The sequence below is a fragment of the Somniosus microcephalus genome, chromosome 8 (assembly GCF_052327205.1).
Source record: "Somniosus microcephalus isolate GS21.2 chromosome 8, FLI_Smic_1.0, whole genome shotgun sequence".
NCBI lineage: Eukaryota > Metazoa > Chordata > Chondrichthyes > Squaliformes > Somniosidae > Somniosus > Somniosus microcephalus.
The window spans coordinates 143,927,136-143,954,239 of NC_140994.1; the positions used below are offsets into that span (position 1 = coordinate 143,927,136).

At 46.1% G+C, this 27,104-nt stretch overlaps 1 protein-coding gene across 2 annotated transcripts in view; it reads left to right on the forward strand.

The window, feature by feature from the left end:
* Nucleotides 1-6,955: 6,955 nt before the first annotated feature.
* LOC147113847 (uncharacterized) overlaps nucleotides 6,956-27,104 on the forward strand; it is a 43,951-nt gene continuing 23,802 nt past the window's right edge. The window contains exons 1-2 of one of the 2 annotated variants that reach the window (XM_085995207.1): nucleotides 6,956-7,920; nucleotides 8,533-9,165. In XM_085995207.1, coding sequence (XP_085851333.1) covers nucleotides 7,869-7,920; nucleotides 8,533-9,165 — 685 coding nt within the window. In that variant the 5' untranslated portion in view covers nucleotides 6,956-7,868. The remainder of the gene's footprint in view (nucleotides 7,921-8,532; nucleotides 9,166-27,104) is intronic. The other variant, XM_085995208.1, reaches the window with a different exon arrangement.

Below are 27,104 nucleotides of genomic sequence, written 5' to 3' on the forward strand. Positions count from 1 at the left end.
TCTTCTGTAGGCCGTCCCATTGAAGTCCTCATCTGAGTCCTCTGCAGAACACATTTGCGACCTCGCCCTCCAGGGGGCTAGCACCTTTTTTTTATTCGCTAATGGGATCTGGGCGTCGCTGGCAAGACCAGCATTTATTGCCCATCCCTAATTGCCCTTGAGGAGGTGGTGGTGAGCTGCCTTCTTGAACTACTGCCATCCTTGTGGTGAAGGTTCTCCCACAGTGCTGTTAGGGAGGGAGTTCCAGGATTTTGACCCAGCGACGATGAAGGATCGGCGATATACTTCTAGTTCAGGATGGTGTGTGACTTGGAGGGGAACTTGGAGGTGGTGGTGTTCCCATGCGCCTGTTGCCCTTGTCCTTCTAGGTGGAAGAGGTCACGGGTTTGGGAGGTGTTGCCGAAGAAGCCTTGGCGAGTTGCTGCAGTGCATCTTGTAGATGGTACACACTGCAGCCACGGTATGCCAGTGGTGGAGGGAGTGAATGTTTAAGGTGGTGGATGGGGTGCCAATCAAACGGGCTGCTTTGTCCTGGAGGGTGTCGAGCTTCTTGAGTGTTGTTGCAGCTGCACTCATCCAGGCAAGTGGAGAGTATTCCATTACACTCCTTACTTGTGCCTTGTAGATGGTGGAAAGGCTTTGGGGAGTCAGGAGGTGAGACACTCACTGCAGAATACCTAGCCTCTAACCTTCTCTTGTTGCCACAGTATTTATGTGGCTGGTCCAGTTAAGCTTCTGGTCAATGGTAACCCCCAGGATGTTGATGGTGGGGGATTTGACGATAGTCATTGCCTGGCACTTCTGTGGCACTATTGTTACCTGCCACTTATCAGTCGAAGCCTGAACGTTGTCCAGGTCTTGTTGCATGCAGGTATGGACTGCTTCATTATCTGAGGAGTTGTGAATGGCGCTGAACACTGTGCAGTCATCAACGAACATCCCCATTTCTGACCTTATGTTGAAGGGATGGTCATTGATGAAGCAGCTGAAGATGGTTGGGCCTAGGACACTGCCCTGAGGAACTCCTGCAGCGATGTCCTGGGGTTGTGATGATTGACCTCCAACCACCACAACCATCTTCCTTTGTGCTAGGTATGACTCCAGCCAGTGGAGTGTTTTTCCCCCGATTCCCATTGACTTCAGTTTTACTAGGGCTTCTTGATGCCAGACTGGGTCAAATGTTGCCTTGATGTCAAGGGCAGTCACTCTCACCTCACCTCTGGAATTCAGCTCCTTTGTCCATGTTTGGACCAAGGCTGTATTGAGGTCCGGAGCCGAGTGGTCTTGGCGGAACTCAAACTGGGCATCAGTGAGCAGGATATTGGTAAGTGCCGCTTGATAACACTGTCAATGACACCTTCCATCACTTTGCTGATGATTGAGAGTGGACTGATGGTGTTGTAATTGGCCGGATTGGATTTGTCCTGCTTTTTGTGGACAGGACATACCTGGGCAGTTTTCCACATTGTCGGATGGATGCCAGTGTTGTAGTTGTACTGGAACAGCTTAGCTAGAGGCGTGGCTAGTTCTGGAGCACAAGTCTTCAGCACGATAGCCGGGATGTTGCCCATAGCCTTTGCTGTATCCAGAGCGCTCAGCCATTTCTTGATATCACGTGGAGTGAATCGAATTGGCTGAAGACTGGCTTCTGTGATGGTGAGGACCTTGGGAGTAGGCCGATATGGATCATCCACTCTGCACTTCTGACTGAAGATGGTTTCAAACACTTCAGCCTTGTCTTTTGCACTCACGTGCTGGGCTCCACCATCATTGAGGATAGGGATATTCATGGAGCCTCCTCCTCCCGTAAAGTTGTTTAATGGTCCACCACCATTCACGACTGGATGTGGCAGGACTGCAGAGCTTTGATCTGATCCGTTGATTGTGGGATCGCTTAGCTCTGTCTATAGCATGCTGCTTCTGCTTTTTAGCATGCATGTAGTCCTGTGTTGCAGCTTCCCCAGGTTGGCACCACATTTTTAGGTATGCCTGGTGCTACTCCTGACATGCTCTTCTACACTCCTTATTGAACCAGTGTTGCCCCCCTGGCTTGATGGTATTGGTAGAGTGAGGGATATGCCGGGCCATGAGGTTACAGATTGTGGTGGAATAAAATTCTGTTGCTGCTGCTGGCCCACAGCACCTCATGGATGCCCAGTTTTGAGCTGCTAGATCTGTTCTGAATCTATCCCATTTAGCACGGTGGAAGTGCCACACAACACAATGGAGGGTGTCCTCAGTGTGAAGATGGGATTTCGTCTCTACAATGACTGTGCTGTGGTCACTGCTACCAATGCTGTCATGGACAGATGCATCTGCGACAGGTAGATTGGTGAGGACAAGGTCAAGTAGGTTTTTCCCTAGTGTTGCTTCTCTCACCACCTGTTGCAGGCCCAGACTGGCAGCTATGTCCTTCAGGACTTGACCAGCTCAGTCAGCAGTGGTGTTACCAAGCCACTCTTGGTGATGGACATTGAAGTCCCCCACCCAGAGTACATTCTGTGCCTTTGCTACTCTCAGTGCTTCTTCCAAGTGGTGTTCAACATGTTCAACCTGTGCTACCCCTTCCCCCTGTCCTGGCTGCAGCCCACTCGTGCCCGATGTCAAACCACGTGCAGATCCCGCCTCTATTCTATCCTCTAAACTACGCGGAGTGCCAGTATCTGAGCTGGTGGCTGCGAGTGTGAAGTCAAGTGACAGTGCTGTGTCTTCATCATCAGTGCTCTTCTATTTCATGCTCCTCCACCAGTGCCTGGTCAGGTGGCAGTTCCTGGCTATCTGAAAGGAGAAAGGCACAAGGGTCTACTTCCCTTCTTAAATAAGGGTGTTACATTAGCAGTTTTCCAATCTGCTGGGACCTTTCCTAAGTCCAGGGAGTTCTGGAAAATGATCAACAATGCATCCACAATCCCTACCGCCACTTCTCTCAAGGCCCTAGGATGTAGGCCATCAGGTCCGGGGGATTTATCCGCCTTAAGTCCCATTATTTTACTGAGTACCATCTCCTTAGTGATTTTAATCGTGTTTAGCTCCTCCCCGCCCCCCATTGCCCCCTGTTTGTCCAGTGTTGGGATTTTTTTAGTGTCCTCTACTGTAAAGACTGATACAAAATATTTGTTCAGCGTCTTTGCCATCTCCATATTCCCCACCACTAGTTTCCCGGTCCCATCCTCTAAGGGACCAACGTTCACTTTAGCCACCCTTTTTCTTTTTATATAGCCCAGATCCCTTTGTACTACAGTACTTTCCAGTTACTTGCCATTAAGATAATAACTTGCTCTATGATTTTTCCTGCAAAAGTGCATAACCTCACACTTTCCAGTATTGTATTCCATCTGCCAAATCTCTGCCCACTTACTTAGCCTGTCTATGTCCCTTTGCAGGTTTTTCATGTCCTCCTCACTCACTACTTTCCCTCCCATCTTTGTATCATCTGCAAAGTTTGATATGTTACACTCGGTCCCCTCCTCCAAATCGTTAATATAGATTGTAAAGAGTTGGGGACCCAGCACTGACCCCTGCGGAACACCACTAGTTACTGGTTGCCAGTCTGAGAATGAACCATTTATCCCAACTCTCTGCTTTCTGTTAGAGAGCCAATCCTCCACCCACGCCAGAATATTACCCCCAATCCCGTGATTTTTTATCTTGAGCAATAATCTTTTGTGTGGCACCTTGTCAAATGCCTTTCGGAAGTCTAAATACACTACGTCCACTGGTTCCCCTTTATCCACCCTGTATGTTACTTCCTCAAAGAACTCAAGCAAATTTGTCAAACATGACTTCCCCTTCATGAAACCATGCTGAGTTTGTCCTATTAAATTATGTTTATCCAAATGTCCCGTTACTGTCTCCTTAATAATGGACTCTAACATTTTACCAACCACAGATGTTAGGCTAACAGGTCTATAGTTTCCAGCCTTCTGCCTACTACCCTTTTTAAATAAGGGTGTTACATTAGCAGTTTTCCAATCTGCCGGGACCTTTGCTGAGTCCAGGGAGTTTTGGAAAATTATTACCAATGCATCCACAATCCCTACCGCCACTTCCCTCAAGACCCTAGGATGCAAGCCATCAGGTCCATGGGATTTATCCGCCTTGAGTCCCATTATTTTACCAAGTACCACTTCCTTAGTGATTTTAATCGTATTTAGCTCCTCCCCCTCTAGAGCCCCCTGTTTGTCCAGTGTTGGGATATTCTTAGTGTCCTCTACCGTAAAGACTGATACAAAATAATTGTTCAGCGTTTTTGCCATCTCCATGTTTCCCACCATTAATTTCCCGGTCTGATCCTCTAAGGGACCAACATTTACTTTAGCCACCCTTTTTCTTTTTATATAACTATAGAAACTCTTGCTATCTGCTTTTATATTTTTTGCTAGTTTACTTTCATAATCTATCTTCCCTTTCTTAATTAATCTTTTAGTTATTGTTTGCTGTCTTTTAAATGCTTCCCAATCTTCTATCCTCCCACTAGATTTGGCTACTTTATATGCCCTTGTTTTCAGTCGAATACTATCCTTTATTACTTTACTAAGCCACGGATGGCTGTCTTTTCTTTTACTCCCCTTTTTCCTCAGTGGAATATATTTATCTTGAAAGATGTGAAATATCTCCTTGAATGTAGACCACTGCTCTTGTACTGTCTTACACTTTAATCTGTTTTCCCAGTCCACTTTAGTCAATTCTACTCTCATACCTTCATAGTCTCCTTTATTTAAGCTCAGTATGCTGGTTTGAGATCCAACTCTCTCACCCTCAAACTGAATTTGGAATTCAACCATATTATGGTCACTCACTCCAAGGGGATCCTTTACTAGGACATTTTTTATTAATCCTGTCTCAATACACAGGACCAGATCTAAGATTGCCTGCCCCCTGGTTGGTTCAGTTACATACTGCTCAAGGAACCCGTCCCTAATACACTCTATGAACTCTTCCTCAATGCTGCCATGCCCAATTTGATTAGTCCAGTCAATATGAAAGTTAAAATCCCCCATGATTATAGCTGTTCCCTTATTACAAGCCCCAACTATTTCCTGATTTATACTCCGACCAACAGAGTTGCAACTGTTAGGAGGCCTATAGACTACGCCCACTAGTGACTTTTTCCCCTTATTATTCCTTATCTCCACCCAAATTGTTTCACTATCCTGATCCTTTGACCCAATATCATTTCTGACTATTGCAGTGATTCCATCCTTGATTAACATAGCAACCCCACCTCCCTTTCCTTCCTGTCTGTCCTTCCTAATTGTCAAATACCCTTGTATGTTTAGTTCCCAGTCATGATTATCTTGCAGCCATGTTTCTGCAATGGCCACCAGATCATACCCATGTGTAGTTATTTGTACTGTCAACTCGTCAATTTTGTTACGAATGCTGCGTGCATTCAGATAAAGAACTTTCAAATATGTTTTCTGACAATTTATTCCTGATTTTACCCCTTTTACTACTTTACCATTATCATTATACATTCTGTCCCTTCCTGACACGCTCTGGTTTTTAATTCCCCCACTGCTACCTTGCTCTATTGCCTTATCCGCTGTCATTTTTATTTTTCGCTCTCTTAAAACCTCACCCCCCACTAATTAGTTTAAAGCCCTCTCTACAGCCCTAGTTATTCGATTCGCCAGGATTCTAGTCCCAGCACTGGCCAAGTGAAGTCCGTCCCAACGGAACAGCTCTCTCCTGTCCCAGTACTGATGCCAGTGTCCCAGGAAGCAAAACCCATTTCTCCCACACCAGTCTTTGAGCCACGCATTTAACTCTCTAATTTTATTTACCCTAGCCAAATTTGCATGTGGCTCAGGTAGTAATCCAGAGATTATTACCCTTGTGCTTCTGCTTTTTAATTTGGCCCCTAGCTGCTCAAACTCCCTCAGCAGAACCTCCTTCCTTGTCCTATCTATGTCGTTGGTACCAACATGGACCACGACAACTGGATCCTTCCCCTCCCACTCCAAGTTTCTCTCCAGCCCAGAGGAGATGTCCTTAACCCTGGCACCGGGCAGGCAACACAGCCTTCGGGACTCTCACTCTCGGCTGCAAAGAACTCTATCTATCCCCCTAACGATACTATCCCCTACCACTACAACATTTCTTTTAACTCCCCCCACTTTCAGCCCCGCCGCTGCCAACAGGCTCAACGATGGTCCTCCTCATAGTGGCCAGCACGTCTCCTCCATCAGGGTCAAGTTATGCTGGTGTGCCTGTCTCCCGCCGGTTAGGTCCTGCTGGCGCCAGTTGTGAGCCATCTTACTGTGCCAGAGAAAGGAAAGTGTGTCAGTGAGTGTGGTACAATGTGTTTGGGTGATACGCCTGGCATGGTTGAATAGCTGGCAGTGTGTGCAAGCTGTGAGATGTGGGTGTGAGGCCTGCAGCAGTGGTAAGTGTGTGGGGTAAGGTGAAGCTATGAACATGAGGTATGAGTCATGTTTTGTAGAGATTGTTGGTAGGTGAGTGATGGGGGTGTGGTGCAATGAGCAGTGTGTGAGGCTAATGATGCAGTTGGTGGGATATGGCATTTGAAGATGAATTCACTGACATTGACCACTCGTTTGAGGTCATTAAACTTCTTCCTGCACTGCATCCAGGTCTTCAGGGCTATATTGCTGGCATGACCACAACAGCTATCAGCTCCCTTTGGATTTTACACATTTGGCTGGAGGACCTCCTGACCCCCTGTGGAAACAGGACCTCTCCCCTCATGTTCACCTCCTGCAGCAAGGCCTCCAGTGCTGCATCAGAGAACCTTGGAGCATGCTCTCTCCCCTGTTGTGACATCATTTTTTTTTGCTGCTCTCACTTTCTTTCCGAGCCACTTGAATGACTTGCTGCAGGAAGAATGCACCTTCCCTTTAAGAGATGCAGACTGCCTTTAACGAGTGCAGACTAGCTTTAATTGGTCCTAGCCTCGTCCAAACTTGGGCCCCCTGCTAAGCGTTGAGCCACTCAGCAGCGCGTTCAGCGCTCGGCTGAATGCCACAATCATGTTAATCAACAGGCAGCACAAAGTTAGTGTGCTGCCTGCATTACTTTGAATGGGCGTGGGTTGATCGCGTATCGCGGCCCCCGCGCCCATTTTCGGGGGCAAACAAATTTTTAGCCCAACGTTTCAGGTCGACGACCTTGCATCAGAACTGGAAGAAGTTAGAGACTTAACAGTTTATAAGTAAAAGTACGGACCCAGGGAAAGGGGGGCGTCGGTGAAGTTACAACGCGCCTTTGAGAGTAACGAAAGCCCGAATTAGCAACTCCAGCCTTGTAAACTGAGCTGACCGAGGTACCTGACCCCGGCCTGTTCTCCGCTGATTGGTGCAGCGCTGTGTTGTGCAGGCAAGCGGCTTAGTGCGGTTGGTTGGGAGATCAGCAAGAAAACGTTGCAGCACATCCGCAAGGAAACTGGCACACCCCCTGCAACAGGTTACTCACAGCTGCCAAAGTGTTTAATTTTTTTCTGTTGACAATCCCCGTTTAACATTGCACTCACTCGTGTCCAGTACTGATTCCTGGCGTTTGCTGCTTGTGTTTCTTCCACTGGCAGTGGACGCGATCTTGGTCGGGTGTTGGAGGTTGCCGTGGATTGGGTCTCTCGTCCATTTGACGCACAGCTCCACTTCACACTGAGTTTAAGGACCAAATCTCGCTTGGTCCCTTTCAGTTCCGGCTGTAGGCAGTTGCTGCTCACATGGGTTGCGTTGTTTACCACCTTATTCATGTGATTTCTGTTCTGGGTGATGTGGCTGCAGATTTGAGCGCTGGTATTTCAGATCTCAGCAACCTGTCTTGAGTGTTTTTTTTTAACTGAACGGCTGGGATCGATTTCGGGGGGGGCGATCAAAGGGACCGGAACCATCTCCGAAACAATGTGGGCGAATTTCATGCTGATTTTATGTCCGCACTTTATTTTTTCCTCAGGTAAATACAAAGTTATTACATTTTCATTCGCTATTACATTTAAGCTTACACGATTTGAATTTATTATCAGTATATAACCATTTATTTGCGAAATATCAAATAATATTCTAACGCCCATATTCTTAATGTAGTTGTTCAACAGATGATATTACATTTTTATTAAGCAGAGAAAACTTGTCCTACTCAATAGATCTTAGCCGTATTTAGTGGAACAAGGAAATAATTATTCACAAAATGTTATCAATTTCGATGCAACTTTCCAATCGGGGACGCAGTCATGTCGCGGTCCGCCTTGCAGTCCTGTTTAATACCCGGTTGCAGTGTAATAGGATACTTAGGAAATATAACGCAGCCAAAGTCTTGTTAACTTCTGCTGAAATACTCGAGGGGCTGAGCGCCCTTCTTGTATGGACACTTATAACAATATCAACACTGGTCTCGGTTGAGCGGAGAAGGCGACCGGGGTGGGGTGACCGTGAACTGGCAGAACGAGGAAGTGGCTGTGGTTCAATGTAGCAGGCTGGAGCCCGCGGGTTGGAATTTCAAATGTGAATGTTTTCAAATGCAAGATGTGTGTTAAGTCACCAGTAACCGTCTCCTTTCTCTTTTCAGCAACGACGATTGACCCGGTTAGGCACACAACAACACAAGCAGGTTCTGCAACAAGCGCCACTGGATTTCTATCTGAAAATTCATCTACTGTGTTTAACTCATCCACGCTTCTCACCGCAAACTTACAAAACACAACAGCAGCAAACACTTCAAAAGCAGATGCAGAAACACACTCTTCACTCGCAAGTCACCTAACGAGCACTGTCTTACCCACAGCACCACTGAACCACACTTCTCAACGCAGTCCACCCCTCGATGGTACAGCCGTGTTGTCCACGTCAGCTCGCAACAACATAACTTCTAATAGTTCAGTCACGGTGACGAGTTACTCGCCCAACATGACAAATAGCTCTGCTCAGAATGATAATGCAACTAGTACAACACACAGCCCGCTGACAAATAGCACGGCCCAGACAACTTCACTTCATACTTTCACCACCAACAGTTCTTTCACAAGCAGGGAGCCAACTTCCCTTCCAAATGGCACAGTAAAAGTCCCTACTCTCACCTTTACAACACCTGATGCTTTCACCACCGTTTTGCCATCTTCGAGCCTAACCTCCTCATCAAGCACCAGTCTCTCAACTAACGGTACCGAAAAAGAAAACAAAATTGCGGCTCCAAGCAACGCAGGTGAGAATTGATGCGACTATTTCAAAGACGCTGCGGTTAGAAAGAGTCTGTGCATCAGCACTCCCTATAAAAGTAAAACCATTACAAAGATTTACTGTGACCTTTGTCTATTTCCATTGGGCTCTGTTTTGTGTATTTTTGTTTAAAAAGTGAGAGATGATAACGTATCAGCAGAACTGGCAGGGAGACAGGACAGTGCCAGTGATGTGAGTGAGCTGAATCTGTAAGTGCAGTTAAAAGGACAACTGTTGGAAGCAGCTTGCTTCAATAACCATAAGGCTGTAAAAATGCTAATGGATTTCTAGGCTTCATCTCAAGAGGTACACAATATAAAAGCCAAGAGGTAATGACCAGCTTATATAAAACCTTACTCCGACCTCAGTTAGAGTACTGTGTGTGCAGTATTGGGTTACACGCTATAGGAAGGACATTTAAGCCTAAGAGAGTGCACAATGCATATTCACAATGCTTCCTGGTATGATGAAATGCCAATATGAAGAAAGACTTGGGTCAGATTGTTAATTCATTCTGATTTGTTAATCATCATTAAATCTAGTCTGGCCTGTTCCCATGTTGATTGGGCCATAATTTGCTGCAGCAGGACATCTAATGGCGACTGCCATTAGTTAGACTTTCCCGTAGGAACATAGGAACAGGTGTAGGTCATTTAGCCCCTCTAGACTATTCCGGCATTCTGCGAGATCACGGCTGATCTGTGACCTAACTCCATATACCAGCCTTTGCCCCAAATCCCTTAATACCTTTGGTTATCAAAAAATCTATCAATCTTAGATTAAAAATTAATAATTGATTTAGCATCAATTGCCGTTTGCGGAAGAGAGTTCCAAACTTTTACCACCCTTTGCGTATAGAAATGTTTCCTAACTTCACTGCTGACAGGCTTGGCTCTAATTTTTAGACTATTCCCCCTAGTCCTAGACTGCCCAACCAGCGCAAGTAGTTTCGCTCTATCTATCCTATCAGTTCCCCTTATATCTTGAAAACTTCGACCAAATCATCCCTTGACCTTCTAAATTCCAGGGAATAGAACCCGAGTTTGTGTAATCTCTCCTTGTAATTTAACCTTTGGAGTCCAGCTGACATACCGGTAAATCTACACTGCACTCCCTCCAAGGCCAATATATCCTTCCTAAAGTGTGGTGCCCAGAACAGCTCATAGAACGCCAGGTGTGGTCTAACCAGGGTTCTGTATAATTGTAGCATAACTTCTACCCCTTGTATTCTAGTTCTCTAGATATAAGGCCAGCATTCCATTAGCCTTTCTGATTATTTTTGTACCTGTCCATGACATTTTAATGACCTTTTAATGACCTATGTACCTGGACCCCCAAGTCTCCACTGGTTCTAGCTGTTCACCAGTTAGAAAGTACTCTGTTCTATCCTTTTTATGTCCAAAGTGGATTATCGCACATTTGCATACATTGAAATCCATTTGCTTAGTCTATTAATATCGCTTTGTAATTTTATACTTCCATCTACACTGCTTATAATGCCGCCTATCTTTGTTTCATTGGCAAATGTGGATGCGTGGCTTTCTATCCCATCATCTAAGTCATTAATAAATATGGTGAATAATTAAGGCTCCAACACAGATCCTTGCGGGACACCACTAGTCACATCCTGCCAATTCGAGTACCTGCCCAGTATCCCTACTCTCTGTCTCCTGCCGCTCAGTCTCTTTCCTAACCAGGTCAATAATTTGCCCACAATTCCATGAGCTTCAATTTTAGCTAACAGTCTCTTATGAGAGACTTTATCAAATGCCTTCTGGGAGTCCATATAAATAACATCCATAGATATTCCCCTGTCCACTACTTTAGTCACCAATTCAAAAAACTCAATGAGGATTGTCAGACATGAGCTACCTTTTACAAATTCATCTCTCTGATCAGCTGCAAATTTTCAAGGTGTTCATCCATTCTATCATTAACTATAGACTCTAGTAATTTCCTGACAACAGATGTTAGGCCAACTGGTCTACAATTCCCTGGTTTCCCTCTCTCACCTTTCTAAAGGAACAGTTCCCAAATCGAGAGAACTTTGGAACCCCTGCACATTTAGGTTTTTAAATTTTTTGTGTAGAAAGATGCTGAAAGTGTGAACTGATAACAGCACAGCAAGGGAAACAGGGCATCTGGGAACTGAGCGAACAGGGCAAGCAATTGTGCATCTCCTTAACCAATCAGATTGATGGATTGTGAAATTAACAGCACAAGGACTGAGAAGGAAGTGTAAATTAGAGTGGGTGAATTCAATGTCAAATCGGGTACAGAGTGAGAAATAAAGCGAGGGAAAGAAAGATTGGATTAAGAGAGAGAGAGACAAAAAGAGACAAAGGAAAATCATTTTTTAAATTTTAAATTAAACATTTTTCAAATCTCTAACTAAAACCTGAAGGAATGGGACTCCACAGTTGTAATAGTTAAATTTCAGTGCCAAAGAGGTTGACTGGCAGTAATTAACACTTGTTACATCGTTAAAAAGGTACTTAGACTGAAATGGACAAGACTTAACTTTCTGTGGCAAGTTTCATTTGTATTTTTTTTAATTTGTTTATGGAATCTGGGTGTCGCTGGCAAGGCCAGCATTTATTGCCCATTCCTAATTGCCCTTGAGCAGGTGGTGGTGAGCCGCCGCCTTGAACCGCTGCAGTCCATGTGGTGAAGGTCCTCTCACAGTGCTGTTAGGTAGGGAGTTCTAGGATTTTGACCCAGCGATAATGAAGGATCGGCGATATACTTCTAAGTCAGGATGGTGTGTGACTTGGAGGTGATGGTGTTCTCATGTGCCTGCTGCCCTTGTCCTTCTAGGTGGAAGAGGTCGCGGGTTTGGGAGGTGCTGCTGAAGAAGCCTTGGCGAGTTGCTGCAGCGCATCTTGTATGATGGTACACACTGCAGCTATGGTGTGCTGGTGGTGGAGAGAGTGAATGTTTAAGGTGGTGGATGGGGTGCCAATTAAATGGGCTGCTTTGTCCTGGAGGGTGTCGAGCTTCTTTAGTGTTGTAGGAGCTGCACTCATCCAGGCAAGTGGAGAGTATTCCATCACACTCCTTACTTGTGCCTTGTAGATGGTGGAAATGCTTTGGGGAGTCAGGAGGTGAGACACTCTCCACAGAATACCTAGCCTCTGACTGCTCTCGTTGCCACAGTATTTATGTGGCTGGTCCAGTTAACTTTCTGGTTAATGGTGACCCCCCAGTATGTTGGTGGGAGATTCGGCGATGGTAATGCCATTGAATACAAAGACACATAGAAGATAGGAGCAGGAGTAGGCCATTCGGCCCCTCGAGCCTGCTCCGCCATTTAATCAGGTCATGGCTGATCATCCAAATTCAGTACCCTGTCCCTGCTTTCTCCCCATATCCCTTGATCCCTTTAGCTTTAAGAAATATATCTAACTCCTTCTTGAATATATTTAATGAATTGGCCTCTACTGCCTTCTGTGGTAGAGAATTCCACAGGTTCACCACTCTCTGGGTGAAGAAATTCCTCCTCATCTCTGTCCTAAATGGCTTATCGCTTATCCTTAGACTGTGACCCCTGGTTCTGGACTCCCCGGCCATCAGGAACATCCTTCCTGCATCTAGTCTGTCAAGTCCAGTTAGAATTTTACAAGTTTCAATGAGATCCCCTTTCATTCTTCTAAACTCCAGTGAATATAAGCCCAATCGACCCAATCTCTCCTCATACATTATTCCTGCCATCCCAGGTATCAGTCTGGTGAATCTTCGCTGCACTCCCTCCATGGCAAGAACATCCTTCCTCAGATAAGGTGACCAAAACTGCACACAATACTCAAGGTGTGGTCTCACCAAGGCCCTGTACAACTGCAGCAAGACATCCTTGTTCCTGTACTCGAATCCTCCCGCTATGAAGGCCAACATACCATTTGCCTTCTTAACCACCTGCTGCACCTGCATGCTTACCTTCAGTGACTGGTGCACAAGGACACCCAGGTCTCGTTGCACTTCCCCTTCTCCCAATCTATTGCCGTTCAGATAATAATCTGCCTTCCTGTTTTTGCCACCAAAGTGGATAACCTTGCATTTATTCACATTATACTGCATCTGCCATGCATCTGCCCAATCACCCAATCTGTCCAAATCATATTGGAGTTTCTCGGCATCCTCCTCACAGCACACACGCCCACCCAGCTTTGTGTCATCTGCAAACTTGGAGATATTACATCTAGTTCCCTCATCTAGATCATTAATATATATTGTGAATAGCTGGGGTCCTAGCACCGATCCCTGCGGTACCCCACTAGTCACTGCCTGCCACTCGGAAAAAGACCCGTTTATTCCAACTCTTTGCTTCCTATCTGCCAACCAGTTCTCTATCCAAGTCAGTACCTTACTCCCAATCCCATGTGCTTTAACTTTACATGCTAATCTCTTATGCAGGATCTTATCGAAAGACTTCTGAAAGTCCAAATACACCACATCCACTGGTTCTCCCTTATCTATTCTACCAGTTACATCCTCAAAAAATTCCAGTAGATTAGTCAAGCACGATTTACCTTTTGTAAATCCATGTTGACTTTGTCTGATCCTGTCACTGTTTTCCAAGTGCTCTGCTATTACATCTTTTATAATGGCCTCTAGCATTTTCCCCACTACCGATGTCAGGCTTACCGGTCTATAATTCCCCATTTTCTCGCTACCACCTTTTTTAAATGGTGGGGTTACATTAGCTACCCTCCAATCCATGGGAACTGTGCCAGAGTCTATAGAATTTTGGAAGATGACTAGCAATGCATCTACTATTTCTAGGGCCACTTCCTTAAGTACCCTAGGATGTAGATTATCAGGCCCTGGGGATTTATTGGCCTTCAATCCCGTCAATTTCCCTAACACGATTTCCCTACAAATACTGATTTCATTCAATTCCTCCCTCCCATTAGACCTTATGGGAGGTTACTTGTGTCCTCCTTTGTGAAGACAGAACCAAAGTATGTATTTAATTGGTCAGTCATTTCTTTGTTCCCCATTATAAATTCCCCTGATTCTGACTGCAAGGGACCTACGCTTGACTTCACCAATCTTTTTCTCTTCATACATCTATAGAAGCTTTTACAGTCAGTTTTTATGTTTCCTGCAAGCTTACTGTTGTACTCTATTTTCCCCCTCTTAATTAATCCTTTTGTCCTCGTTTGCTGAATCCTAAACTGCTCCCAATCCTCAGGTTTGCTGCTTTTTCTAGCCAATTTATATGTCCTCTCCTTGGATCTTATGCTATCCCTAATTTCCCTTGTTAGCCACGGTTGCGCCACCTTTTTTGTTTTATTTTTACGCCAGAATGTCATGGGGAGGTGGTTAGACTCTCGCTTGTTGGAGATAGTCATTGGCTGGCACCTCTGTGGCGCGAATGTTACCTGCCACTTATCAGCCCAAGCTTGTATCTACTGCGCAAGTACAGCAACTTCACATCATTCGAAGCTTTTTAATGGTGAGGCGGACAGCGAGAACCATTTTCATGAAGCTAACGGTTGAGCGCCACAACTCGGACAGCAACTTTTGGATATTTGTGTTTAACCAAGCATCTGTCCCTCGCCTGAACTTCCCATACCATTGGCGCATAAGTAACGGCAAGCACCATTAGCCTCATTGTTTTGACAGTAAATTATTGCCCGGATCTGTTTATCATTATGCCAATTAGCACGTGGCTCAGGTCGTAATTTGGAGATGACAACCCTTGAGGTCCTACTTTTTAATTTAGGGCCTAGTTCCTGGTATTCCCTCAGCAGGATCTCCTCCGTGTTCTTTTATATGTTGCTGGTTCCGACATGGAACAAATCAACCTGTTTTCCCCCCCTCACTTTCCAAGTTCCTTTCTAGTCAATTTGAGGTGTCCCTTACCCTGGCAATGCACCCTCCAATCGTGACTGCAGAGGATACCCTCTATTCCCTAGATTCTGGAATCCCCTATATCCCGGACTGCCTCCTGCTCCATGGTGCCTTGGTTACATTCCTGCCTATCCTCCCCACAGCCCTCTTCTTAATCCCCACAAGTAGCAAGTACATCGTACATGTTGGACAGGACCAGTTTCTGTGGTTCCTCCTTCTCTGCCTCCACTAGGTTCCCCCTTCGATGCTGATTGTCAGTCACACACTTCTCTTCCTGTATCTCTCTATGTGGTGTGACTGTTCTGGAGTAAACTATCCAGATATTACTCCTCCTCCATTATATGTCGGCGTGTCTCTAACTCGTGCTCCAGCTCAATGCCTCTGAGCCGGAGTAACTCAAGATAGAAATTTCCCATGTGTTCATCAGGGACAGCTCACTGTCCACAAATTCCCACATCCTGCCGTCCTAACACGCTGCTTTATCTACTCTATATTTATTTGTTTTATTTTACACCAGTTATTTATTTATCTCTATTTTCTGATTCACCTTCAACATTAAATTATGATTATCAGATGGATTTAATTTGGTTTCTATTAGTTACTTATATTTCTCAGTTTAATATATTAGCCTTTTACGTCTATTTACTTAAAGCTGATGGTTTGGTTTTTGCCCTTGACTCTTTTATGTATTTTTTTAATTTTGGTAGCCCCTTAATCTACTATATAGTTAAATATTAAAGCGTGAATAAATAATTGAACACTTAGCTTTTATTCCTCGGACTCCATCGCCCCTTCCTCTGCATTGGCTATGACGTCACTTTTCAGATTCTTCCCTCTGTTTGTTTCAGTGCTGTCACCGTTCCGATACACCTGTGCTCTTTTTAAATACTCTTACAAGGCCATTCCCGCCATGCTCCTCTCTGTCACCGCTCGGTTACTCTGCGCTCCTGTGAAGCACCTTGGAATGTTTTCCTACTTAAAGGTGCTATATGACTACAGGTGGTTGTTCTATATTTGTTTAGCATCAGTTTGAGACAAACTTGGAGATGTGCAGAAAAAAATAGCTCCTTGTAGCCGTCACAACTTGTATTAGTCACTCACTCTAATTCCAAATGCAATGCTTCAACATATTCCCATGAAAAAGTAAATGCAAATCCTTTAAGGATTCTGTAAGATTCCATCTCTGTCCCAAACTCTTCTGTTCCTTTGTCCACTGTGACATGTTTTATGTCATATAATGTTTATAGAGAATTGGCATTTGTGTAATAGTTTCTGACTATTTGGTGCAATGTGACTGATTCCATGATGTTAATGCATCATTGGGAAACTTTTAGTGGTCACTGGTTGGAGAAATAAATTAAGGAACTATTGTGTTAAATGTTGCACATCTTGCTTAAGCAAACATATTGAACAACAATCAAACTGAAATGTATTTATAAATTCCATTTGAATATCCAAGACAAGGGGAAAATAACTAATTATTGCTAATTTCTTTTTAAAATTAATGTTTCGCATCATGGATACAGCTACATATGCCTGGGGAAGTTCATAACACTTTTTTTTTCATTCAGCCTCATTTTATTGCTAGGCTAAATGCCCATTCCTTTTAAGCTGGGAATGTTCAACATTTCAGGTTTAAAAATCCCTGATGTCACTAATGAGATGAAATGTTTAAAAGTTAAAATAATGGGCACACGGTTAGAAGGGCAAAGAAGCAGGACAACTATTTCCTGCCAGTGGTAACCAATATTGCCAGCAGAGAGCAAAATCCTGGCCCTAATTTTTAAAAGGGGTTTGCATTGATGGTGAGACTCCATCTTCAATTGCTAATGTATTTCATCACTACATGGAAACACCGGCCAGAGGCTTCTGCACTTGCCATCCTGTGATTCTCCTGTTTATTAAAATGAATGGTGGGGGGGGGGGGGAAGTCATGGCACGAAAACCCTGGCCAATAACTGCTGTGAGGTTGAGTTACTTACCTTTGCTATGGTTTCCTTTACTAAGATGTTTGTTTGACCATGAAAATAAACATTAATAACAAACATTTGAACAAAACATAAATATTGTATTAGATGAAAGCTTTTGCAACAAGAGGTTTTGCTGAGCAGCATGCATTTTGAGTTATAATTTCAAAATAAAGAACTGACATGAATATTTAATATCCACACTAGTACAATTAAGAAATGCATAATAATAGATAAAAACCAAATACATCCAAGCCATTATAGACAGGTGCTTAATGAAGGTGCTTCCCATAGAGGTAGAGAGAGAAGGGGAAAGAGAACTTAGGACCATTCTTGCATCAACATCTGAACATTGAGTTAAAGCAGCATTGGTAGAAGCTAAGGAACAAGTCCCTTGCCCGTATTGTCAGCTGGGAAAGATGCGTGCACCCTTTGAAGGGGGAAAAAGGCAGAAATGCAAATAAATTACAGATGATATATTTGGGGAAGGGCTGTCCATTCATAGCCAACAGTTAGTAAATGCAGCCCAGTTATATTTAATGGTGTAACGCTGTGCTGAGCCTATTGGTATGTTTTACGGGAAATAGTTCTGGAAATCGTTTTGTGGTTTTAAGTGTGTTGAGACATCTTTCTACTTTAAAGACGTTATATAAATGTAGGTTGTTGTTGCTGTAGAGGATTAGAATTTTGCTTACAAATTGCTGACAATCATTTTGTTCATTGTGGCAGCAAAACTGCTTATTGTAGAACTTTATCTGCAGATAAATTAAATCTGTACAAAGGTTTCTGTTTCTAGATGTGAAAATAGTTATTTTGTTGATGAAACAGACTAAACTGATAAGTTGCATGTTGCTTTTAAGAGGAAATAACTGTCAGACCTGTATACAGATCACGTAAGAGAGTTTTATCATTATCAATGTAGTCAATAAACGGTGAGCGTGGAGCCAGACAGTACATCAACCAGGTCGTAAATAATCATAGGAATAGAAGAAAATCAGAATTCTGAAAATGTAAAATAAAATCCGAAAATGAACAGATTAGATTAATGTTTGAGGAGGGCTCTTCACCGGAACCAGGTTGATGTGAGGGTGGCGCTTCATCAGACATTTATTGTGATATTAGTCTTTTATTATATCATTTGGAGCTACTGTTTTTATATTTGGGGGAAAAATTAATTCGCACCCAAAACAGTCACATGTGATTGGATAGGTCCAAGACGCACCTAATATTGGGCCTCGGTTTTCATTATCATCGAACCGGCGAGCTGCGGACAACTAATGGGAGGGAGGATAGCAGTGCCTGGGATTGGGGAGGGTAACTGTGGCCGGGATTGAGATGGGGGGGGGGGTGGGGTAGTGGTAGCCAGCATCGGGAGGGAGGGTAGTGGTGGCTGGGAGCAGGAGGGAAGATAACAGTGACTGGGATTGAGATGCAAAAGGGGGCTAGCAGTGGCTGGGTTCAAGTTCAGGGAGGATAGTGGTGGCCGGGTTCAGATTCAGGGAGGGTACATAAGAATTATGAGCAGGAGTAGGCCATAAGGCCCTTTGAGCCTGCTCTGCCATTCAATAAGATCATGACTGATCTTCGACCTCAACTCTACCTTCCTCGATTCCCCTAGAGTCCAAAAATCTATCTATCTCCGCCTTGAATCTACTCAACGACTGAGCATCCATAGCCCTTTGGGGTAGAGAATTCCAAAGATTCACAGCCCTCTGAGTGAAGAAATTTCTCATCATCTCAGTCTTAAATGGCCGACCACTGATCCTGAGACTATGCCCCACAGTTCGAGACTCTCCAGCCAGGGGAAACAACCTCTCAGTATCTACCCTGTCAATCCCCCTCAGAATCTTTATGTTTCAATGAGATCACCTCTCTTCTAAACTGCAGAGAGTATAGGCCCATTCTGCTCAATCGCTCCTCATAGGACAATCCTCTCATCCCAGGAATCAATCTAGTGAACCTCTGTTGCACCACCTCTAAGGCATGTATGTCATTACTCCGATAAGGAGACCAGAACTGTGCACAGTACTCCAGTTGTGGTCTCACCAAAGCCCTGTACAATTGCAGCAAGACTTCCTTACTCTTATACTCCAACCCCCTTGCAATAAAGGCCAACGTGCCATTTGCCTTCCTAATCGCTTGCTGTACCTGCATGCCAACTTTCTCTGTTTCCTGTACGAGGACACTTAAATCTCTCTGAACATTTAATAGTTTCTCACCATTTAAAAAATATTGTTTTTCTATTCTTCCTACCAAAGTGAATAATCTCACATTTCCTCACATTATACTCCATCTGCCACCTTATTGCCCACTCACTTAACCTGTTTATATCCCTTTGCAGGCTCTTTCCCACCTAGCTTTGTATCATCAGCAAACTTGGATACATTGCACTCGGTTCCTTCATCTAAGTCATTAATATAGATTGTAAATAGCTGAGGCCCAAGCACTGATCCCTGCGGCACCCCACTAGTTACAGCCTGCTAACCGGAAAATGGCCCGTTTATCCCTACTCTCATCCACTATCCCTGTAGCCACCTTTTTTAGAACCTCTTTTAGACCATCGGGCCCAAGGGATTTGTTGGCTTTTAGTCCCATTAATTTCTCAAGTACTTTTTCTCTACTGATATTAATTACTTTAAGTTCCACACTCTTATTAGTCCCTTGGATCCTCACTATTTTTGGTATGCTTTTTGTATCTTCTACTGTGAAGACAGATACAAATATTTGTTTAAGGCCTCTGGCATTTCCTTATTCCCCATTATAATTTAACCTGTCTCAGCCTTTATGGGACCAACGCTTACAATTGCTAAAAAGGGTAGTGGTGGCCGGGTTCAGGTTCAGGGAGGGTAGTGGTGGCCGGGTTCAGGATCAGGGAGGGTAGTGGTGGCTGGGTTCAGGATCAGGGAGGGTAGTGGTGGCCGGGTTCAGGATCAGGGAGGGTAGTGGTGGCTGTGATCAGGGAGGGTAGTGGTGGCTGGGTTCAGGTTCAGGGAGGGTAGTGGTGGCCGGGTTCAGGTTCAGGGAGGGTAGTGGTGGCCGGGTTCAGGATCAGGGAGGGTAGTGGTGGCCGGGTTCAGGATCAGGGAGGGTAGTGGTGGCCGGGTTCAGGATCAGGGAGGGTAGTGGTGGCCGGGTTCAGGATCAGGGAGGGTAGTGGTGGCCGGGTTCAGGATCAGGGAGGGTAGTGGTGGCTGGGTTCAGGATCAGGGAGGGTAGTGGTGGCTGTGATCAGGTAGAGTGGCGGTGGTGATTTTGGGGAGGGGGTGTCTTGTTTTGCACACTTTGTACAAAAATAATAAATTGCAGGACAACGGAGTATTACAGTTTAAACTCTTTTATGAAGCATCAGGTCTGTGAGCTTTCTCATACAGCACAGTGGGGACAAGATCGAGTTAGGACCCCTAATGGGTCTTCTAAACAATAGCAGTCCTTACAGATGCCTGCAGGCCAATGACAACTCAGCATGTGATCACATGTGAATATAATGGGTATTCCTTACAGATGCCTGCATGCCAATGACAACTCAGCATGTGATCACGTGAATATAATGGGTATTCCTTACAGATGCCTGCGGGCCAATGATAATTCAATATGCAAATGTTACAGGGGGGAGTTGCTTGGGAGTAAGCGGTGACCAGCAGCAGCCCGTGGTTTTAATGTGGGATCGGGAGGAGCACTTCTGCACTCGCCCGGCTCCAAATTCTCATATGCATTTTTAACAAACTTGCCTTTTAGGTGGCAGCCTGCAGCGACCCCTTTAAGGGCCTGTTAGGCCGCATGTGCTGGCTGCTTCAAGGTGAACCAATATTACAGAGGGAGCCTCAAACCGGCTTTAGGCCCCTTAATTTGCATATGCGAAGGGCCCAACACCTGTTACAAACACGGACTCTGGATTTTTGCCTATACCAACATGGCGGGCGGTGCACTTCCGCATCGTAATGAGCATGGGATTCCTGCCCGCTACATTGGAGCTTTAAGCACCCGTTTCTCGCCTGAAAAACGGGCGTTGCACCATTGAATTTCTTGGCCATAATGTCTGCACATCTTGTTGAATTCTACGCTTACCATAGTCTAAGGTACATTCAGAGAATTAATAATTATCCAATTTTACCTCACAACAACACATTGTCTCTCCACACAAAGGACAACAGGAGGGGGGGGGGGTCATTTTGACTGTGTGCAATAGTGTAAAATGGGTGATAGTGAATTGGCAGCCCATTCGACATCTCTCCAGATTTTTTATTTCCATTGACTTCAGTAGTTCAAAGAAAATCATCATAATTAAAAAGCTGACATTTAAGAAAATTGAAATTAAATTGAGGGCAAATCTCTTCTGACTTCAGCTGGAATCTTTTGAAGAAGCCATAACTGGCATTTTCAAGAATATATTACTTATAAACAGAAATACCTTTGACTTTGATTATCTGGGATTATGGATGGTCAGAGAGCTAAACCACACTGATTAAAGTGGAAAATCCCACATTAAAATAAGGAAATAAAATCATAAGGACTGCACTTGACAAGGTGCTAAAAATTGTCTTCTAGTGCAACATTGGAGGCAATTAAAAATGTTTAGGAGCAACCCTGCAATGCATAGATTGATTAATATATCATGAAACATCATAAAACATTTTTTAATGGTTCTAGATTCCATACAGTAGGCCACATAGAGACTGTAAATCATTAATCCTCAGCGAGTGGCAAGAAAGGGTTTGGAAATTGCTTATTAGGTGCAGAGTGTAAATGCTATATTTGAACAGGTCCTTCTAACAAGAGAGATGTATACTGTATATGAACTTATTAAGAGGACCTTTAACACAGTAAGGGTTTTAGCGTGGCTATTGTATTAATTCAAGCATAAGGAGGAACAGTTCTAGTATTTCATCTGTTCGATAATACATGAAAAATCCCAGTCATGGGTTTAATAAATACTCCTCAAACCCTCAAGAAAAATATATTAGTTGGGAGCCGCAGGGGAAAAAATAATAGTTTTGGAGTGAGGGCCTGTGTCTGCAATACCATCCATTTTTTAATTAAATAACCTTTTTTGAAGAAATAGTTGCACTGCGGACCAATATTTACCATATCATTTTGTTCATTTTACTAACAGATCGATGAGAGTCATGCTACAAAGGGCCATGTTTGTAATATGCTTTACTGATTGAAAACATTCTAAGAGAGCTAATCCTGTTTTAAAGAATACATAGAAGATGTTCTGGGGAGTAGATTTTGGCAGTAAATGTGTTTTATTAACATGAGATGAAACTTGGATGTTACATTGATACATTCTAAATGTAGGAACAAGTGCATCCAGAGATTGGTATAGGCAATCATTCAAATTTTATTTTGCTTCTTTGCTCAAGGATCCACCTTTGCCCTCAGGATGGGAGCGGGGCACAAGGAAATGTCATATTCCATGTTGCATGCATTTTTAATCAACATGAGAATAAAGATGATCCAATTCAATTTTTTTAAGTGTATCCCTTCCCTTCCTCTTTTTTTCCCTGTGCTGTTCGTCATCCATGGTTGGGAGGGCGAGAGGGGAAATGTACTCCTGTAGGAGTCTCTGCACTCCTAACAAAGAATCTATAACTTACTGGAAGTTAACAAACTGAATTTATTGTCTAAGAACTTTACAAAACAAGAAACTACAGGAGAAGCTCAAAACAGGTCTTTTCTCTTTCAATCCACACGAGGACTCTCTGGCCCCGCCCTCTACCTCTGACGTCATCACGTTTCCCGCCGAAGGGGACGTCACGTGACCCACGTGATGACGTCATCGCATCAGATCGCGATGTTGTCGATCTAGCTCTGTTTAACCAGAGCCAACTTGAAAGGTAATAACATTGGTTACAGACAATTAATGCTAGAGGTAATAACATTGGTTACAGACAATTATGTAAGTCACTGTAAGAGTCTCTTAGTGGTTTTGCCACATACGCCCCCCCAGAATTGTCTTTAACGAAAGAGTCAATCGCTGAGGAGGTCGGACAAGTCTGTTGGACCAACTCCGAAATTCCTGGAGGGGAAAACGCTGAGCAGGCGGCGAACTGGTAGGCAGCACGGTGTTGTCAGGTGTGGTAGCAGCCGGCCGCAGCGTGGAGGCTGCGCCAGCTCGATCGGTCGTTCGAGGTCCAGGTGCGCAGGCTTGAGGCGATCGACAGAGATGTGATCCGGTTTGCCCCCGACGTCAATCACGAAACTCTTGTCCCCTGCCTGCAAAACCTTGAAGGGTCCGGCATACGGCGGTGCGAGCGGGGTACGATGGCCGTCCTGGCGTACAAACACGAACTTGGCTTTTGACAACTCCCCCGGGACGTTGGACGAAAGTAAACCGTGCCGAGAGGTCGGAACTGGGTGGAAACAGCGGGCCGCATCCCGGAGGGTCTCTCTTTGTGTGGCCGCGGACCATGGTCGCGTAGGTAATGGCAGGAATTCACCTGGGACTCGAAGCGGTTGCCCGGAAATCATCTCCGCCGACGACTGGAGATCTTCCTTCTGCGCCGTGCGGAGTCTTAACATCACCCACGGTAGTTTGTCGACCCAGGATGCATCCAGCAGGCTGGCCCTGAGCGACGCCTTCAAGGAGCGGTGGAACCGCTCGCACAAGCCGTTCGCTTGTGGGTGATAGGCCGTAGAGTGGTGGAGTTTAACGCCCAACGCGGAAATCACCTCGTTCCACAGTTCGGATGAAAATTGCGGCCCCCGATCCGACGAAATATTCGCAGGGACACCAAAACGGGCTACCCAGGATGAAATGAAAGCTCGAGCAACGTCCGCAGATGTGGTGGACATCAGGGGAACTGCCTCCGGCCACCTCGTGGTGCGATCCGCCATTGTCAAAAGGTACGTAAAGCCCCGGAAAGGTGGGAGTGGTCCCACTAAGTCGATGTGAATATGATCAAATCGCCGTTCCGGGACCTCGAAGGTGGCGAGCGGGGCTCTGACATGGCGCTGCACCTTGGACCGTTGGCAAACAACACAAGTGTTCGCCCAGTCCCTGACGTCTTTGCGTATTCCCCTCCATACGAATTTGGAGACCAGCAGTTTTTGCGATGCCCGCACTCCAGGGTGCAATAGGCCATGTAAGGTATCGAAAATCGTACGACGCCATTTAGACGGGACGATCGGACGGGGTGCATCCAGCGAAACGTCGCAGAGCAGAGTGGTACCTGCGGAATGGAAAGGCACATCCCTCGGCTGGAGGCTGTTTGGAACCGAACGAAAACCCTGGGTCTCCGGGTCGTCCGCTTGGTCAACCGCCATCTGTGCGTAGTCAATGCCCAATTGGATGGCCTGGACGGCGGCGCGGGATAGGCAATCGGCGACGACGTTGTCCTTACCGGCCACATGTCGGTGGTGAACTCCGATATGTACGTCAGCTGCCGTTGCTGCCGAGCCGACCATGGTTCCGCAGACATGGCCATTGCGAATAGCAATGGCTTGTGGTCGACAAACGCGATGAAGCGTCGTCCTTCGAGGAGGAAACGGAAATGGCGGATGGCCAAAAACAAAGCCAACAGCTCTTGATCGAAAGTACTGTACCAGCGTTCATGCCGTTGTAGCTGGTGGCTAAAAAAGGCCAGGGGTTGCCACGCGCCGTCGACCCACTGCTCCTGGACGGCCCCCACCGCGTAGTCTGACGCGTCCGTCGTGAGAGCGATGGTGGCTCCCGGCAGGGGGTGTGCTAACATGGTCGCATTGGCGAGTGCGGCTTTCGTCTCCTTGAAAGCACGATCCATGTCCTGTGACCATACCACAGGGTCCTTTCCCGTCGAGCCTCTGAGGGCCTCATATAGAGGACGCATGAGCTGTGCAGCCCTGGGGATGAAACGATGATAGAAGTTAACCATCCCCAGGAACTCCTGTAAAGCTTTCACGGATTTCGGTTTCGGGAATGCCGCAATTGCTTCCACCTTGACCCGAAGTGGCGTTGCCCCCGTGGGGGTTATGCGGTGGCCCAGGAAATCCAGTTGTGATAGGCCGAAACGGCATTTGACCGAGTTAACGATGAGGCCGTGCTGCTGAAGCCGTCTGAAAAGGACCCGAAGGTGCTCGAGGTGTTCCTCCTTGGAGGTGCTGGCAACCAGAATATCGTCCAAATAAACAAACAGAAAGTCAAGGTCCCGCAGGACTGAATCCATGAGGCGCTGAAACGCCTGTGCCGCGTTCTTAAGCACAAAGGGCATTCGCAGGAATTCAAAGAGTCCAAAGGGGGTAATTACCGCTGTCTTTTCGACATCCTGAGGGTGCACCGGCACCTGATGGTAACCACGGACGAGGTCGATTTTGGAAAAGATGGACGTCCCCGCCAAATGTGCTGAGAAGTCCTGTATATGGGGAATGGGGTAGCGGTCGGGCGTCGTTATGTCATTGAGGCGGCGATAATCCCCACAGGGCCGCCATCCCCCGCTGGGCTTGGGGACGATGTGGAGAGGGGAGGACCAGGGGCTACTGGACCGACGGATGATCCCCATTTTTTCCATCACGGTGAACTCCGCCTTTGCTGCCACTAGCTTGCTGGGCTCTAAACGTCGCGCCCTGGCGTAAATGGGCGAGCCGGTAGTCGAAGTATGGTGCTCCACCCTATGCTTGACGGTCGGAGCCGAAAAGTTGGGCTTCGTCAGCTCGGGGAAATCCTCGAGGAGACGGGCGAAATCGTCGGGCTGCGGCCGCGCACATGAAATCGTGTGTGACGCAGCCGTGCTGCGCGCCCCCGAAATATCGTTGAGCGTGGCGGCGCGAATGAGGCATCGATTTTTCACGTCCACCAACAGGCCGTTGGCGCCTAAAAAGTCAGCACCCAACAGGGCCTGAGAGATTTGAGCGGTGATGAAATTCCAGCTGAAAAACTGTCCACCGAAACATACACGGACGAGGCGCTTCCCGCAAGTGCGGATCGAACCCCCGTTGGCCGCTTGCATAGGGGGACCACGGCTGCCGGAGCAAAGGTCTATGACCGAGGTGGGCAGTATGCTGCATTGCGCCCCCATGTCGCATAGAAAACGACGGCCGGAGATGGAGTCGGTTACGTAGGTGAGATTCCCGGAAGCACCGATCGCCATCGCGGCCGCGGGGGAAGTACTGGGACTGGCGTGCTTGACTCGCGGCGGTCTATTCGACGGTCTGGTAACTAAACTGCACGGCGAGCGGCAGCAGCGGGCCTTCGGGCCGAAACGGGCGTGGTAGTAGCAGAAACCGGTCATCGGAGGCGCCTTTGTCGGAGCCGGGGCCGGGCTCTTCGTGGCGGGGCGTTGCGCGAGGGTGCAGTATTGTTGCCGGACCGCGTAAATCTTATCCGCCTCTTCGAGCGCGACGCAGTCTGCGGTTTCTGCTCGGGCGAGGGATGCCTGTACTTGCTCAGGAAGTTGAGTAAGGAACAGTTCGCGAAACAGAAAGCACTGGGGCTCGGACCCCAGGAGAGTCAGCATATGACTCATCATTTCCGAGGGTTTGGAGTCTCCTAACCCTGGTAGAGCCAGTAAACGGCAAGCGTGCTCCGCTTTGGTGAGACCAAATACCTGCAGCAATCGTGTCTTGATGGCGACATACTTGTCAGCAGTCAGAGGACTCTCCAGCAGGCTGATGATTCTCGACACCGTCGAGCTCTCGAGGGCGGAGACCATGTGGAGATATCTGGTCTGGTCCTGTAAGATGTTGCGGAGCTCAAATTGCGCCTCGGCTTGCACAAACCAAGAGGCTGCCTGTTGTTCCCAGAATTAGGGGAGCTTCAAGGCCACTGCATTAGCCTCCATCACTGGCCTGTGTTCGGCGTTCACCGCGAAAAACGATCACGAGGAATCGGGGTCACCAATGTAGGAGTCTCTGCACTCCTAACAAAGAATCTATAACTTACTGGAAGTTAACAAACTGAATTTATTGTCTAAGAACTTTACAAAACAAGAAACTACAGGAGAAGCTCAAAACAGGTCTTTTCTCTTTCAATCCACACGAGGACTCTCTGGCCCTGCCCTCTACCTCTGACATCATCACGTTTCCCGCCGAAGGGGACGCCACGTGACCCACATGATGACGTCATCACATCAGATCGCGATGTTGTCGATCTAGCTCTGTTTAACCAGAGCCAACTTGAAAGGTAATAACA